Raw genomic sequence first — 17,292 nt, forward strand, 5'->3', positions numbered from 1 at the left:
CATTATTGTGGAGTATAACAGCCCGTATAATGTATAATAAATGGGAATTTAAGGTGCCACATCATTGTGTTATTTTTGGTGTGCTATTAATAACAGTGACGTGGTGTGGCGGTGAATAAAGGTGAAGAATCGTGTGATCTGCCGAATTTCTATTTCTGTGCTTTATTTTCAACATTTTATTTCACAATAGACTTAAAATGCGTAATGAAATGGGGTGTTTTGAGTTATGGCATTTCAAATAATGTGTGATGTCTATTTTTGATTAAAATGATTGGCCATTTTTTACCGCAATACACCCGTAGTGTAAGACATAACATGGCTGTTATATCTCACAGAAATGTAGACTCTATAAAAGGGAAGAATGCATCTTTCAGTTCACTCGTTTAATACACATGCCAAAGAAGGGAGGAAAGAAGGGAGCTGCTGCTGCACCAAAGGAAGCCGCACCAAAGGCTGTTGCCACTGAAAAGAAAGACGTGAAGAAATAAGATGTATTCTAATTTACTACTCGTTCAGTATTATGTTAACTTCAATTTTTATGAATATTTCAACATCGTTATTTAATTTTATATAAAATTCGTGTTATTGTATGTCAATTGTCAACACCTTACAAGTGAGTTTTCAAACAAGTACAAACTTGAGATGAAATTAATTAAAATTATTAACATGAACATTATTTAATACTCCATACTTTTGAAATAATGATAATGTTTACTCGTGTACTATCTTTGTTCATATTGTATTTAACTAAAATTTATTGTCATAACACACTGACACATCTTGGTTTGGTCATTTTTGATTATTTAGGTGGAAATTGTTATAAACACTTTATAACAACAAAACTCGTTGTAGTTGGTTGTTTTTGGTATATAAAATGAATGTGGCTTGGGGTAATTACCAAAGCAATAGTCTCAATTTTAATTGTATTTTTATGAGATATGTTATTCAGATTTTACACATCTATAGAAATATGCATATCCAAGTACATTAATTATCTCTGGTAACCTCAATTGTCCTGTTTTGGAGCATTTGTTATACAGGCATCTACAATAATAAAACCAGTTTGTGGTATATTAATATATTAAAAACTTGTACATCAAATTAAAAAATACAAACATACACAATTAAATGTAGAAACTAATTTTCGTATTGTCATTGCGCTTAACTTGAAGCAGTATCTGAAACACTCCTTTCCAATATATATAATGCCACTTGGCATGTTGATTTAATTCAATTTAACACAATTTCTAAAACATTTAATTAAAATGTGTATAATACCATTTGGAATTATTATCGATTTCAATAAAGAACATTTTCCTATTCTTGTTATTAGTTGTGGTATACTTACTGAACTAAAACATATTCATCATTTAAAACAACAATCTGCAATATGTGTCACTTTTGAAGGAATTACAAGTGAACTCAAATTTGTGTGTTTTGAAAAACAAAAAACTCCAAGTTGTGATATGATAAGTGATTATTTATTTTCAAATTTCTTTTGCTTTCTGATGAATATCCAATCACTTTTGTGACATTTTAAAAGCTTTATATATTGAAAAATCACTGAAAAACTACATTATTCCATATCACTACTTTTAAAGTCTTTTGTAATCAGTTTTTGTATTAAATATAAAAAAGTGTTTGCTTTAAAAACTCATAAGTTAAATGTGGTGATTTTAGATAAAAACTTGAGTGTTTTTTTTGCGTCAACTTCGATTGGATTGTAATAACCTTTAATACGTACTATAAAAAGAAAAAATACATTTATTCAATTATTCGATTAAAAATATTAATCACATAAAAACAAGAAAAACGCCCCCCGGGGGGCTCGAACCCCCGACCTTACGGTTAAAAGCCGCACGCTCTACCGACTGAGCTAGGAAGGCAACTAATAACAATTAATTTATTAACTTTTTACTATTAAAATTCTGTAAATTTTTTTATTATTAAAATAATTCAATAATTTAAAATCGTTAAATTGTACAAAAAACTGCAGTCTTTTTTGTGTGTAAATTTCATTTTGTAGTGGACGACTTTAATAATTTAGCATTTTACTAAAGATGTCAAATTATTTAGTTTTAACAAAATAATGACAAAGAAAGTGAATGCACAATACATATATATATACTTAAGATCTATTTCTCTTTTCCAGGTGAATGAACAAGCGAACTGTCTTATTGATCTTATTTGTACTCATATTTTTCACATTAATTCTTTCACTTGTTTCCTCCACTCACCGTCCAAGTCTCGAGTTATTTAGTGACTTACTCAAGCTTCAAACTTTTTCCCACAGTACGACCCCAAATGACCAAGATAACCTTAGTGAAAAACCCTCAGACAGAGAGGATGAATTTGTTTATCCCACATACACAGACCATCTCTTGAACACTTCGAACTTCCATTACTCTGGTGCGTGCAGGCAAATCTTTCGATACAAACAGTCGACGAGCCGCGATTTGTGGTTAACTGCATTTTCCTTCGACACCACCCAGAAGTGGCTTTCAATCAAATCGCAAGCCGAACGGGCGTTTTCAATAGCGAAAAGTGGAATTCCAAATGCCTCGAAACACGTCTTACTGTTAACCCCGCCCAACGACGACTTCATGAACACAATGAAACTGTTTAATGTCAGTGTCGATGTCGTCGATTATGGTCTGGAGAAGACGAACGGCGCTGTCATGCGTTTCTTTGCAGCGAGAAATTGGATCACGGAACACCGCAAGGAATACGACCGAATCATCTTCTCGGACTTTAAAGACGTCTTCATCTTCGCAGACGCTTTTAAGACCTTTTCCAATGATGATTTTGTCGTTCTGATGGAGTGCTGGGCTTTCAACAACACGGACTCGTGCTGGAAATTGGACGACAAAACTAACCGCAGATGGATCACGGACACATTTGGGGAAGCGGTCGGGGATGCCTATGCAAATAACAAAACACTCTTGTCTAATGCGGGAATAGTCTTTGGCGGGACTGAAAAGGTTTTAAAATACTTTGAAATCGTCACTCATAACATGAAGAGAGAAAAATATGGGCTATGGGGGCACGACCAGGCTGTCCACAATTACGTGTTAAATACACTCCAATTGGACTCCCTCAATCTGACTAAAGATTATTGTACACAAAGAGTCTGTTTCGGTGAAGCATGGTCTACTATATGGGACCCACAGACCGGCGCTATATTTACTAAGGAGACCGGCTGTTCCCCAGTTATTAGGCACAAAATTTGGTTTGACAATTACAAACACTACTATGGCTAAATAGTACTTTTTAATTATTTTTATTAGTTGTTGAATTTCTGCGTGTTTTCAAGTTGTATTTGTAAAATAATACAATTAAACTATACTTTAACTATTAAAGATAATTACAGTTGCGTTAGTAATAATAGTATATTATATTATAAAATATACTTTATGCGAAACAAATTCTATACGAATAAGAATATAATAATAAAGATTTAATTTGACAAAAACTCATTCGATGAATTTTAAACTAGTAAAGAGTAATAAATTAACTATAAATAAATAATATACACACTTATTTAATAGATAGTAAAATATAGTAAAATATATCAGTAGTTAATAAGAACATTCCAACGAAGAATTTTGACAAAACGATATGAACTAGGAAACCAAAGAAACCCTTTATGACTGATTTCTTCGAGCTTTTAAGTGCCGAAACGTATGAAGATTATTTGAAGTTAGTCAATGTAGAAGTTCATCAAAACATCTCGATGTGTCAGTCTATAGCCAAAGATTATCAAGTTCTTCGACTGAAAATGGAGAAAGAGAAACACGAAGCGCAGATCAAGTTACACGAGTCCGCGAAACAATATTACGACCGTCGTCGTGAGATCATTTGTGGGAACCCATTGAAGCCGGAAGAAGTTGTTGGGTACACACCTAACACTGAATGTCCCCCCAACGAGAGTTCGCAGTATAAAAGTGGAGTTCCTTGTTTTTGGCTTCACGTCTTAAAGAACTCAGAAATCTTCGAGGACCTCCAAGGCAATGACGACGACTCGATCATTTTAACATACCTCCAAGACATCTCCGTCGACTATTTCTCCGCGACGGATGACACTTTAAAGGACGGGACTCCTACACTGAAGTACACGTACCAACTCAATTTCTTATTTAAAGAAAATCCATACCTTTTAAGTCCTACGTGTAGTCTGAAAATCTCTTATAAACTCGGAGATGTCGACGGGGAGGAAGAGGAACCCACTGTTGAGACTCTCAAAGCACCAGAATGGGTCAAAGGAAAAGACCCCCGGTATAAAGTCATCAAAAAAAGAGTCCCAAAAAAGGGAAAAACTCCCTCCCACGCTAAGACGGAAAGCTTCTTCGATATCTTTTATACTACTCAAATGGCTCTCTCTAATGATATCAACGACGACGGGGACGTCGACGACGAGGTCTTAACTCTCCACGACATCTTCAGAGATTTAATGCTCCTCGTCACGGAGGTCGTGCCAGCTGCCGTAAATTACTTCGACGAACTGTTGATCGGTGACGACGACGATATGGACGAGGAAGACGACGAAACTTTCGATAAACAAATGAAGGAAACCACTGATGGAAAGCCAAATAATGACGACTCAAATCAACCAGCACCTCAGGAGTGTACACACCAGTAACTCTTTTTAGTAAATTTTCTTTGATTGGTTCGTGTTATGGTTGGATAAAGATTTGGGTGATATATTCTATTATTACTTTTATATATTATTATACTATAACTTAAATATATTTTATTATTATTATTAATTAAAATTAATATTATTAGTAAGTAATAATATAGAGTTTATTTCTATAGTATAGTTCAAAACTAATATAATATTAATAAAATATAATAAGAGTTTATGATAGTTTAATATAAAAAAATATGTTTATTGAATAAAAAATAATCTTTATTACATTTGAATAGAAAAGCGAAAAAATTTATTTTGATAAAAAAAATGTGAGCAAAACACGAACAGAGACAAGAGCATCCATTAAGCAGTAAGTTCACAGGCTCCTCCGACATCCTGAATTTTTTTCTGAGCGGTTTTGGAGAAGAATCTGGCTCTAACGATGACTGGTTGTTTTGGCAAGAAACCTTTCCCGAGAACCTTGAAGTATCCGTGTTTAACACAGTCAATAACTGGGACCTGCTCGCCCAACTTGGCGTTTTTGTACTGCTCCTGGACTTTAGCACCGACAAGAGCCCACAACCCCTCGACGTTGATTGATGGGCAGTACTTCAAATTTGGCTTGGCGTGGAAGACTCTCATTCCCTTCTTTCCGAAGAAATCTGGGTGGAAAGAGGTGAACCATGTTCTTCTGTGGTTCAATCCACCAGCATTACCTCTTCCTCCTCTCTCCTTCCTGTGCTTTCCAATACGACCGTAACCCATACATACGTGTCCTCTTCTACGTCTTGTCTGTCTGAAACGAGTGGCCTAAACATTAGTTTTTGTTTTACCCTTTTTTTCGTTATTTTTCTGGCCTTAAATGTATTGCCATTCCGACATCGCAATCTCGAATTCTCATTCATTCGAGTTTGTTTTGGCGTGATTTATTAAAAGGAAGAGAAAAAGACAAACCATGAACGCTCTGCAAATAAAGTTCACATCTCTATCAGTAACCCTCGTTCACGTTTACTATATTTTAGTTCAAATTACTATACATATAAGTTAATTGTGAAGAAGATATATAGTATAATTATAACATATTTTATTATTTTAAACTAATTAGTGATATGACAATTGTTTTTTATTACTACCAAAAAAACAAATAGTTAATTATTAATTTCTTTTGTTTTTTGTTTCTCTCAAAATGGACCATATGGGTATTTTAGTGTTTATTGCAAACAAATATTAAAAATTTAATAGTATTTTTATCAGATCAAATTTTGAATAAAGTCATTCTTAAAACCGTGCAACTTTGTTTATAGTATAATTATAGTAAAAAAATTATATGTTTTTAAAAACAAAACAAGAAAACACAAACAAATTTCTTTAAAACTATTACTCTAATTAATATACTATAACTAAACTATAACTAAAGTTGCACAATTTTTCTCAATTAGTTTTTTGGGTTGCACCATTCAACTGCCTTTTGTTTACCTATTTTTGCAGCGAAAAAGTCTTTGAATCACATGAATTGGCTTGTCTCATTATTTTCTTATTATAAAGAGATGTTTAACATCTGCGCCATCCACAATCGGTGTACAACGCCGTTTTATTTGTTTTGTATGGCAATTGGAATTCTGGAATTTTTATGCTTTTTAATTAAAACAAGCAGTTGAACTTATCATTTAAATATCGAGTTATATTTTATGTTAATTGATAACCCAATTCTACTTTTTGTTTTTGTTATTGTTGAAAAATAGAGTTTCACCTTTGTTGTGAGTAAAAAACAACGAAAAAATAAAGTTGCACACTTATTCGGAATGACTTTAATAAAAAGTCTCATGAAAATATAATAGAATGAAATGTAGTTATAATTTATAACTTATTAATGATGTCTAATAATATTTAAAACCATTTTATTGAAAAATTACAACAACAAATAGAAAATAAAATTAGACAAGTACTATTAGCAAAATGACAAGCGAGATGATGATGAGGATGTAAAAAACCATGTATATAAGCAAGAAAAATTCGGAGATCATGACCCACCGCTTGATGTCTTCGTCTTGAGTTTTGTGGTACTTAATGATGACATAAAGCCACAAACAATTGAAAACGACGCCAATGGCAAAATAAATTTTAACCCTCTCGGCCTCTGGAGAATTTGTAGGACCTCCCATCAAAGGAGAGTTGTCGTCGAGCCCATTGTCAATTAATGAACCAGTCACTATGCTGCCTTCTTGTTGATACATTTTTGTCTAGTTTATTTATAGTTCATTTTACTAATTATTAACTATTTTTTTATCTTTATAATAAAATATAGTATTAATTATAAAACTATATTAGTTCAAAATAATATTAAATATTACTACAAATTATTTACACCCATTTTCACATTGTTAAGATTCAAAATCATTTTACAATGTGTAATAGTTTGTTAAACTAAATTTAAATTATAAAACAATTTGGGGTTCAGATTTTTTTTTTCAAATTTTTTAAACTGAAATTCAAAAATGACTTCAGTTTTGTTTTCATAATTTTATATATAATGAATTAATTAAAATTTAATCTAAAAACATAATAAAAACAATTACGATAATTTTTCTAAAAAATATAATTGTCCCAAAAATACGGTTAAAAAAAGAAAAAACTAGTAGGGTTTAATTTAACCAAAATAATATAGCTTTGATTGTTTAAAAACACGGGAATAACACATGTTTCTTTTTCATCGAAATGGTTTATTATTTTCAAAAATCTCCCAATAAAAAAAAAATTAGAACAATTAATAATTAATTATAATTAAATTAAAATTGATTAAATATACATATCAGTCATATGAATTACCAACAAAAACTCATTTTTGGGTTTAATCTGAAAAAAAAGCAGATTGCGATTAGCGGAACGAGAAAGTCTGCAAATAAAAAGAATTTTGAGTTAGAGCTTTTTTGAAAAAAAAACTAAAAAAGAAGACCATTTAATGAGTTCCCGCGGCCAACCACTTTCTAACTCGATATCAACAACATTTGACCAGGACTTTCCACTTACGATGGAACCGGTTTGTCTCTACCATTTTTTTTAAAGTCCCACATTTTTTCCCGAATTTGAATTTACACATCTTTTAGTATAAAACCATTTGTATCTTTGTTCTCACCAACTAGAAAATCGACAAGCTGACCTTTGGGAGCAACTATGCGATCCAAGGGATCACCTTGAAGGAGACGATAAATTTTGTGAACAAGACTGATTCGACCTACAAATTGACCGTGACACCTGTAGAGTCTCCGAAGTACGAGTTGACGGTGAATGAGAGTAAGTTTGTGATCAAGAAAGGGGAGCCATGTTCTGTAGTGATTCAGTTATTATTCCATCATCATGCTACAATGGGTTTAACGGGCCAAGTTCAATTTTCCATTAAAAAGAAAGCTATAATGAGTGGGGAGAGTATCACACGAGCACTTCGGTTCCAATTAGAAGGAGTAGTTCCGGCTTATAATGAAAAGGATTTAGTCAAATCCTCTGATGAAGAACAATTTCGTGTTGGGATGATCAATGGAGTTTTATCGACAGTTAAGAATGAGAGTGTTGTTGCGTTTAAATATAACATTCAAGACAAATATGAGAAAGAAGACTACGAATTCATTCAACGAGTCTATCGAGATATCCACCACCCAGCTATTCTCGGAATGGTAGGTATCATCTTGTCATCTTCAACTATTTTATTGGACGGTGATACTGTCAGCGACTTACAAACGTTAATGGAAAAGGAAAAGATAGCTGTCCCTTTCTTATTAAAGTGCTGCAACGACTGCGCTAACGCTCTCTTGTATCTCAGCTCCCATAACATCCTCCACAGAAATGTAAAGCCAAGTAAACTCCGTGTCGTCCACCACGACATTACTAACGAAGGAAAATGTACAGTGAAGTTACACGACTTGACTACTATATTCAAGTTGAAGAAAGGAGAGTTGATCAAAAAGAGCCCAGGAACCTATCAATACATGGCTCCAGAAGTGATGGAAATGAAGGAACATGGACTCCCTATCGATGTATTCTCATTCGGAATGACTATGTACCACATGTTCACTAATGAAATCCCTTACAAAGACTTGTCGAATGCTCAGATCCAACAAAAAGTCTGTTCCGGTGGTCGTCCAGACTTGGAAACTCATGTCTTCCCTAATGGAATAGCCGATTTGATCCAAAAGTGTTGGTCAACGGAACCAGAACAAAGACCAAAATTCGACACTATCGTAGCTAAGTTGAATGATATTATTAAGGACTATTCCCAGTGATGAATAATTTAGCTATCATTGTGTGTGAGTCGGTTCTTTTCGTGTATTATAAATTTATTAGAATAATACTAGTAAGTATGTAAATTACTAATTAGTATAAAAGTATTATAAATTTATTAGAATAATATTATAATTTATAGTCATTATTTATTCTATGATAATTTAATAAAATAGTATTATCAATGTTTATTAAAAATATATTATAATGATACTATAATAAACAATAGTACTATTTTTTATAACTTAATTATAATACTATATAACTATTTATTAGCAATAAACTATATTATTACTATTGCATACTAATAGTATGATATATAATAACTTAATTATAATAATACTATTAAATAAATTTACTATAATATTACGATTCAAATTACTAGTGAAGAAACGACACAATCCATCAATTGAAAGTCCAATCCGCCGAAGTCAGAATACTGATGTCACGTCTCCGCGATCCAACTCGTCGTAGTCTCTGAATTGAGTCACAGTGAAATGAGGTACTTCCTGAGATTCTTCTGCATCGAACCAGACATCAGCATAAGCTCCGAAATTAGTAAGTCCGTTGTATTTAGGAGCGGAGAATATAGTGAGCATCTTCCCTGTTGTGTCCCACTCGAAACCAAATGGTTTTACTTCATGGCTTCTTACCAAGTACTTCAAGTTGTTATCGATCAAGAAACGAGTGAGGATGTCAGGGCCAAAGGTGTACCCAGTTCCTCGTGGTGATCTAGACGTCCCATTTTTGATTTGTGGGTCTGCCCATAGAAACTGATTTTCAATGTCGTCCGAGTCGTACCTCTCCATCTTCTTCAAACTCGTCGTCTTTATACTAAAAGACGTCTCAGGTAACCCCCCATGGACTATAAACACTGAGTCCCGTAAGACATGCGCTAAAGGAAAATCTCTATAGAGCTCTTCAATCTTCTCATAGACCTCCTCGTCAAGCTTTTTCAGGCACTCGACGTAAAAGCCAAAGGCCATGTTCATGTCCTTTTCCTCGTGGTTTCCGCGATTAATGTAAACCCTTGTTGGGTGCTCGAGGAATAAAGAAAGAACCCCAAAGAGACACTCGACGCCACGACTGCCGCGGTCGACGATGTCGCCGTTGAAGAGAAGAGTGAGATTTGGATTGGATTTGAGGTCGTCGGCGCATTTAGAAATGACTGCGAATTGGCCGTGAGTGTCTCCGATGATGCGAAGAGTGTGAGAAGAGATTTGAGTGATAGGTGGACGGTTGAGTAAAAGAGTGTGAGCTTGAGATAAGATAGCCAAAAGAAGTGATTTTGGGAAGATTTGGGTGATGAGGCAGTTTTGATAAAACACGTCGTAAGTGATTTTGGTGGTTAAAATGAAGTCTTTTTGAGGGTTCAATTTGTGTGGACTTTTTGTAGTCTTTTTTGAAGAGGAAGGAAGAGGAGTTGTTATCGAATTGTATAAGGAACATATTTGGGGGTCACTTGAAAGAGTCATCGCCTTCTTTAAATCAATTAACGCAGTTTCTATGTCGTGTAATGCTATAGAAGATAATGCGTGTCGATACCATCCTTTAGGGTTTGTTGGGTCTAAGTCTATGACTATTTGACTATCTGCAAGGGCTGAGGCATTGTTCTCTAATTTTAAATAACACAACGAACGATTAGAAAAGTTCGTGGGATTCATCGGATCTACTTCAATTGCGGAGGTATAATGTTTCACAGCTTCTACATAATTCTGACTAGCAAACGCTTTGTTGCCTAAGTCTCGATAACTCATTTGCCTTCAAGTTCTTTTGAAAACTATTTTAAATCTTTGAAAATCATATCAAAACTATACAAAAAAAAAGTGTGCCCGTCATAAAATGACGGTAAAAAGAACTTCAAAACAAATGCTAATAATAAACCATTTAAATTTACTATATTTTTTTGGTATATTTAAAACAATGAAAATTTCAAGTTTTTTTTTCTAATATAATAAAATATAATAAAATATAATAAAATATAATTATAATTATACAAAATGATTTAATAAAAAGAATCCCGTCACGGTGTGACGTAAAAATACTTTGAAACAAAAGCTCGAAATAAACTAATAAAGTGTACTCCCCCCAATCAATTTAAAAAGTTAGATATCATCACTATCAATTTCTTCATCGTCATCTTCTGGATTACCAAGTGGCTGATCCTCACTGTCTTCTTCTTCTTGTTTTCTTTTAATGTAATCGAGTGTTTCGTCGAGATCTTCTTTCTTTCTAAAATCGGGTATACCGATCTTTTGCAATTCCTTATATTCCTTCATCAAGTTGTTTTTCAAAGAGCCGACGAAGTCCTCGAGTTCATTAAATTCGTTTCTGAGTTTATTTTTCTTCTTCTTCATATCCATTTTACTCTGCGCCGTCCGTTTAAAGCCTTCCTCTTCGATGTCTTCGATTTCTTTATGTTTCCTCATCGCAGTTTTGTCCGCAAACGCACCAAGACCATCTACTCCAACTTCGTCAGGCGTTTCAAAGAGTTCTTCCGACATTTCATTCCCATCTTCATTCATATAGTCTTCAGTAGTCTTCTCTTTCCGACCTTCTGTGGTCTCCCCTTCCGTCTCCATTGCCTTCCCAGAAATCGTCGTCGGCTTAAATGTCCCGTCGATGTTCTTCTCTACTTCCAATTCATCGATATTCGGCTTCGCTTCAAGTTTCTCATCCGCCTTCGTGTGTGAAAGAAGCTTATCAATTTGATACCGAAGCTTCTTCTCTATCGGCTTCGTACGTTCTATCAAGACACGAAGATAAATAAGACGGTCGATAATCGGACTCGAAGACATGTCTTGGCCCATCGCTTTGTTAACGCAATATACCATGTATGTCATACTATACTCAAGTAATAAAGCTATTATATTACTATATATTATAAGTCTCAAAATAAACTAGTACTTATTAGTTGGTGATAGTTATCTAATACTATCACCAACTAATAGTATTCTTTAATAATAAAGTATAGTTTATAATTACTATAGTAAACTAGTTGTTGGAATGGTAAAATTAAAGTATTTGATAATAATAATAATATATTAATTAAATATAAATTAAAGTATTTCTTTGATTCATTTGATAATATTTTTAATTATTAATAAAAGTAAATTCTATATAGTTTATTTTATAGTTATTATAATAATAATGTATAGTTAAATGACCTTTGAAGAAGCGAAGTATAAAACAAACAGTACTTGACGTCCAAAAACGAAAGTCCGTCAGAGATGTGAAGAGGAGAATCGATCAGTCTACTTTTGAGTCTATTGATTTCTCTTACAAATTATTTCTAAAGCCACAAACTTCTTTTTAAGGTTTCCGACTTTGAGAGCAAGGTCATCTACCTTTGCTTTGAGATTTATCACGTTCTCAATAAGGTCCGCGTTTTTGGTGTTGTCACTCATCAGTATATTCTTTTCAGTTTCTTTTTTATCATGGAGTAGCATAGAAACACCAAAACCCTATTCTATCTAATTAACGAGTTTTTTTTTATTTATTACTCCATAGTATTTTTCTGTATATTTAACGATTATCGTTTTATTTTGCACTGCTTGCTTAATTTACTTGTTAATTATTTTATAATGTTAATTAAATTTTATATTAACGTAATAAAATTATTAAAACGACGAAAGAAGGTTCTCTCTACTCAGTACTGAGTCTTGTAGTTTGTGTACAACAACGAACAAGGTATATGTGTGATATTAAATTCAAGAAGATACCATTCTATAACTGAAAGGAGTCTAAAAAGAATTATTGAGAATAGTCGTCGTGGTAAATGAGCATATTAGACGATGTTACAATGCCCGGGAAATAACTATTAAACCGTGCGTTAACCAAATCCTTAGTGCATTCCCCTGAAACAGCTCTTTCGAGTTCACAACAGTGTTGCAAGTACTTTAAATCCCAAGCAGTGATCGACTTCCCCTGTGTTATTCGTTGAATGAGTTCTTCTAAGACTCGTTCACTTTTGATCGACTGGAAATACTTCTCTCGTTCCGTCAACACAATCCGAGGAAACGTCACTTCGACATCCCCACCATTAAAATTCATTTGTTCAAACATGACAAATTGGACTTGGTCGTGTTGACTCATGTGGACCATTATCTCTTTACTGTGTTCTCGGTAGTAATGTTGCAAATGGCCCAAATAGAAATTAAACTGTTGTGTCGTTGTGGTATACTCTTCGACCTTCGTTTCGTAAGGAACGCTCTTCATCGTTAGTCCATTCTTGCACGGGTTTGATATTAATAATTTAATAATTAATTCATTAGTACTATATTCGGTAGTATTATTCGTATGATACAATTTATTATAATTAATACTAGACGCAATATCGTATTATTTAAATAATTAATTTATAGTATAGTTCTTTTAATAAAATATATAGTATAATTTATTATAATAAATACCATACGCAATATTGTATTATTTATACTATTCATTAATAGTATATTTATAATTACCAATAATTATTAGTATAACGTATTATAATTAATACTCTAGTCAATATGGTATCATTTAATTAATTTATAGTATAGTTATAATTATAATATATATAGTATAATTTGTTATAATAAATATTATATATAATATAGTATATAATATAGTATTTATTAGTATTCCAATAGCATAACAGACATACTCAGAAAGTAACAAACGGCTAATTCAGTCACGAAATTGAAGTACTCCATCTTCTTAGACTCGACTAACATGTCAGTAAGTCTCCCGACCGGGTCGTCGACATCTGAATGTTTGACATTAGCGACTTTCTGCATGACGACGGAAATCTGCATATAGGTATCTGCCATATCCGTGGGTGGTTCATAGGCAAGCCCCCACTCGAGTGGTTGTATAATAGCGGGGCAGATATATCTGAGGAATATGAAAGCGCCCAAACACACCCACGACGTTTTACTCTGCGGAAATTTGAGTGAGAGTTCGTCGTAGACTTTTCGTAAGACTCTTCTGACGATGATGGGGCAGTTCTCGATATTTGAAAATGTTTTTTGAAAGGTCAAGTTGACTAGTCGAGCGCACGTTACCAAGTCCGGGTCGCCATTTTTACACAGGCGAAGCTATTAGTAAATATATAATAATACTAGTAATACTCGTACAACGAGTTATACTATTTATTATTAATAATTAATTATAAATTATAGTAAAACAAACTGGCTTTAATTTAATCTTCTTCTCGAGTATTTCATTGAACAAAGGAGTTAAGCAATGATATAAAAAGCCGATTCCTTGATTCAAATAAATGATGTTCATCAAGCGCGTTGTCTTTGAATTTAGTCGAAAAGCCGTTTGTTCACTCACTTCTTGTTAGTCCACTCCCCACGTCTTCTTTTAATCTATTTTAAAGTAATAATAATAATAATTATCTTATTATTATTACTATAAAGAATCAAACACGTCCCTTGGATCTCGTCACTGACGCACTTTTGGATATAAACTTCTAACCGATTCGTTATCGTTAATGTCTTGTAGACATAGTCCGCCATCTTCGTGTCTTTATTCTTGAGCGCAAAATCAAGAATCCCATCTAATACGGTAAATGGAGGGGACAAGACCGTCGTTAGCAGTTTCGGCGTGTTCATATCCAAAAATGTTATTCGAGTTTCGAGGCGCTTTTTGTTATTTATTGAAATTTCGTTGGTCGACCTTCCTCTTTTTTTATTACTATTCTTTTTAATTGTTTTATAATAAGATTGTAGTTCTTTTTTAAATAACTTATTGTATTGTGAAAAAACTCTTTCCAACAATTCTTATTTGAGTGGTTCAAGGTATTCCTTTAGTTCTTTTTGGTTAGTATTTTGTTATATTTTTACTATATTTTAGTTGTTATCTTTTCATGAATTTACTAGAATTTTTATCATTTTATTTAATATTTTAAACTATTCAAAAATAAGTTAATTCTAATAATAATAATATTATTATTATTCAAAATAATAATAAAAAACCAATAGCAATAGTTTCAAATGGTATTAATGAAAAATAATTAGAATAATAATTAATAATAATAATAATAATAATAATTAATTTTATAATTGTTTTAAATAAATCTATTCTATTAATAGAATAGATACCATTTAAATCAAAACAACTCGCATTAAACAATTGAATGGAGTATCCAGTACCTGAGTTTAAGTACCCATGTCAAATGGAAAGAATATCAAAAATAATATATAGGTATTATATTGAAGTCCAAAAAAGAAAATGTGGCATAGAAGATATAGAAGAAATGATTGATAGAGAAGACAGAACTTATCAAGAAAAACTTGAACAATACAATTTGTATCAACTAAAGAAAAGAATGGAGGTTGATCAACTGTTTGATCTTCTTTCTCTCATACAACAGATAAAAGGAAGGGATCAAATCGGTTCTCTTCGAAAGTAGATTATTTTAGTTTTTTTATTATATTTTTATTTTTTTATTTTTTTTATAATATTAATAAATTAATATTATAATTTATTGTTGAAATGTTATTTTTTATTTGTTGTTTTATTTAGAAAACTAGTATTGTATTGAAATTGTACGAATTTATTAAATAGCATTTTTGTACCATTCATTTATTATTTTTTTAATTATAAAATGGTACTAAAATAATTGTATTATATAATATTGTTTATTTACCAATAAATAAAAAATTGAATTATTCAAACTATAAATTCAACTTATTTAACTTATTATAATATAAAAATTATATTATAACTAATTCACTTTTTTTTTCTTAAAAAAGAGAGAAACTATAAATTAATTATAAATTAAATTAAAAATATAATTTATTTTGATTCAATCAATCTTGTTGGAAAGAAAGAAGAGATTAGGACTAAAAATTATTAGAAAAATGACTTCGCCACAGCCTCCTCCTTCAAGCGCTGATGCCTTCTTTGACAACGTGACGTCAAACCCACTTGCCTCAGCAGGTATTTCCGTCGCCAACACATACTTAAATCAAGGCGATGAGTTGTTAAAATCTCAATTAGGAGGAATCTTCTCATTTGACTCGTGGCGATATTATTTCAACGTGTCAACCACGTCTGTCTTCAAACGACTGTTAATGACAGTTGTCCCTTACGCTTTCCGCGGAGATTGGACACGAACAGCGACCACGGCAGAGGACCAATCAAAGTTGTACAGTCCACCAAAAGAAGACAAGTACGCGCCTGACCTTTACGTCCCACTCATGTCGTTTATCACATATGTCTTGTTTGTCGGGTTTTATTACGGGTCGAAGGGAACTTTCACACCGGAAACACTTTCCGTCGCTACGACTTTGTGTTTGATGGTCGTCACTTTAGAGGTGATGATTGTGAAGTTTTTGGAGTACATGCTTTTCGACGTTGGGGCTGACTTCAGAGTGTATTTGTCATACCTTTCATACGTTTTTGTGCCGTTTGTGTCTTATATCTATTTGTCATAGTTTGTCGGTGATGTATTTTGTATTGACTCATAGAGTGATCATATGCTCTCTCGTTGGCACTGCACCAGTGCCGTACATTCAATACGTTGCTCTCGTCGTCTTCGGGTCGTCATTTGCGTTCTTTATATACAAAACACTCATGGGCGGACTCACAGCAATTGAAGGTGAAATGAGCAAGAAGCGGATGTACGCAATCCTCATTGGTTTACTTCAGATCGCCTTAATCTTCTTCATGATGAAATGATTCTTTAATTATTACCCATTTATTTATTATAATACAAAACAAAGAGAAACACCACAAAAGTCGAAGAATTATTATCACAGAAGATACACAATTAGTAGATGGACTCGGCCATCATTTGGAATCTATCTTTCTGTTGCTTCTCGAACGATGAGAGGTATGGCGTGTATCTTGGGATCTGTGTCATTGTGTTTGGACCATTTCTCTGATAATCAAGAACTACCGCATCAATCATTTGTTGAAGGACGTTTGCCTCAAACTGTCGGTAATACTCAATCATTTTCTCTTTGTGCTTCTTGCCTCTCACGTGCTCGTGGCGACTCCTCGGGCCACCATATGTCAAATGAATATTACAAAATTCACAGTAGTATCTCTTGCGTCCCATTTTCTCTGTTTTTCAGTTCTTTTGTTTAATAGTTAATTATTATTAATTATTATTATACTCTATAGTTTATTATAACAAAAAAATGAAATCATAATCCATCATTTGTTCACACTGAATAGAAAATAAGCAGTAATTAAACACTATTTAGAATATAAGTTGTCACTCAAAACTAATCATTTATAGTTAAATTAACTATAAATTAAACCATAAAAGTGTTAGTAACGAATACAATTAAAACTAGAAGTTAATAGTAAATAAATACTTATATTTTAGTATTTGTATTATTCCAATAAGACAAAAAACACTAGTAAAGTAATAGTTTTATATTATTTTATTA

At 32.7% G+C, this 17,292-nt stretch overlaps 8 protein-coding genes across 8 annotated transcripts; 4 read left to right on the forward strand and 4 right to left on the reverse strand.

Moving 5' to 3' along the window:
* Positions 1-2,156: 2,156 nt before the first annotated feature.
* On the forward strand, positions 2,157-3,260 carry EIN_273360 (hypothetical protein; the record flags this gene model as incomplete). Its single annotated transcript, XM_004254532.1, has 1 exon — positions 2,157-3,260. The coding sequence occupies one exon, from the start codon at positions 2,157-2,159 to the stop codon at positions 3,258-3,260; it is 1,104 nt and encodes a 367-aa protein (XP_004254580.1).
* A 386-nt stretch (positions 3,261-3,646) lies between these two features.
* Positions 3,647-4,639, forward strand: EIN_273370 (nucleosome assembly protein, putative; the record flags this gene model as incomplete). The annotated part of the gene is made up of 1 exon (XM_004254533.1): positions 3,647-4,639. The coding sequence occupies one exon, from the start codon at positions 3,647-3,649 to the stop codon at positions 4,637-4,639; it is 993 nt and encodes a 330-aa protein (XP_004254581.1).
* Positions 4,640-4,993: 354 nt separating this feature from the next.
* On the reverse strand, positions 4,994-5,395 carry EIN_273380 (60S ribosomal protein L27A-3, putative; the record flags this gene model as incomplete). Its single annotated transcript, XM_004254534.1, has 1 exon — positions 4,994-5,395. The coding sequence occupies one exon, from the start codon at positions 5,393-5,395 to the stop codon at positions 4,994-4,996; it is 402 nt and encodes a 133-aa protein (XP_004254582.1).
* A 2,194-nt stretch (positions 5,396-7,589) lies between these two features.
* EIN_273390 (proto-oncogene tyrosine protein kinase FER, putative) lies at positions 7,590-8,904 on the forward strand (the record flags this gene model as incomplete). Its single annotated transcript, XM_004254535.1, has 2 exons — positions 7,590-7,667; positions 7,771-8,904. 2 exons carry the CDS (start codon positions 7,590-7,592, stop codon positions 8,902-8,904), a joined length of 1,212 nt encoding a protein of 403 aa, XP_004254583.1.
* A 429-nt stretch (positions 8,905-9,333) lies between these two features.
* On the reverse strand, positions 9,334-10,659 carry EIN_273400 (serine/threonine protein phosphatase T, putative; the record flags this gene model as incomplete). Its single annotated transcript, XM_004254536.1, has 1 exon — positions 9,334-10,659. One exon carries the CDS (start codon positions 10,657-10,659, stop codon positions 9,334-9,336), a length of 1,326 nt encoding a protein of 441 aa, XP_004254584.1.
* A 348-nt stretch (positions 10,660-11,007) lies between these two features.
* EIN_273410 (hypothetical protein) lies at positions 11,008-11,745 on the reverse strand (the record flags this gene model as incomplete). The annotated part of the gene is made up of 1 exon (XM_004254537.1): positions 11,008-11,745. The coding sequence occupies one exon, from the start codon at positions 11,743-11,745 to the stop codon at positions 11,008-11,010; it is 738 nt and encodes a 245-aa protein (XP_004254585.1).
* Positions 11,746-12,655: 910 nt separating this feature from the next.
* On the reverse strand, positions 12,656-14,502 carry EIN_273420 (hypothetical protein; the record flags this gene model as incomplete). The annotated part of the gene is made up of 4 exons (XM_004254538.1): positions 12,656-13,114; positions 13,564-13,980; positions 14,075-14,220; positions 14,316-14,502. 4 exons carry the CDS (start codon positions 14,500-14,502, stop codon positions 12,656-12,658), a joined length of 1,209 nt encoding a protein of 402 aa, XP_004254586.1.
* A 1,251-nt stretch (positions 14,503-15,753) lies between these two features.
* On the forward strand, positions 15,754-16,573 carry EIN_273430 (protein YIF1A, putative; the record flags this gene model as incomplete). The annotated part of the gene is made up of 2 exons (XM_004254539.1): positions 15,754-16,301; positions 16,363-16,573. 2 exons carry the CDS (start codon positions 15,754-15,756, stop codon positions 16,571-16,573), a joined length of 759 nt encoding a protein of 252 aa, XP_004254587.1.
* Between the last annotated feature and the right edge of the window lie 719 nt (positions 16,574-17,292).

This window comes from Entamoeba invadens, assembly GCF_000330505.1.
Source record: "Entamoeba invadens IP1 unplaced genomic scaffold scaff_1105074725195, whole genome shotgun sequence".
Lineage (NCBI taxonomy): Eukaryota > Evosea > Mastigamoebida > Endamoebidae > Entamoeba > Entamoeba invadens.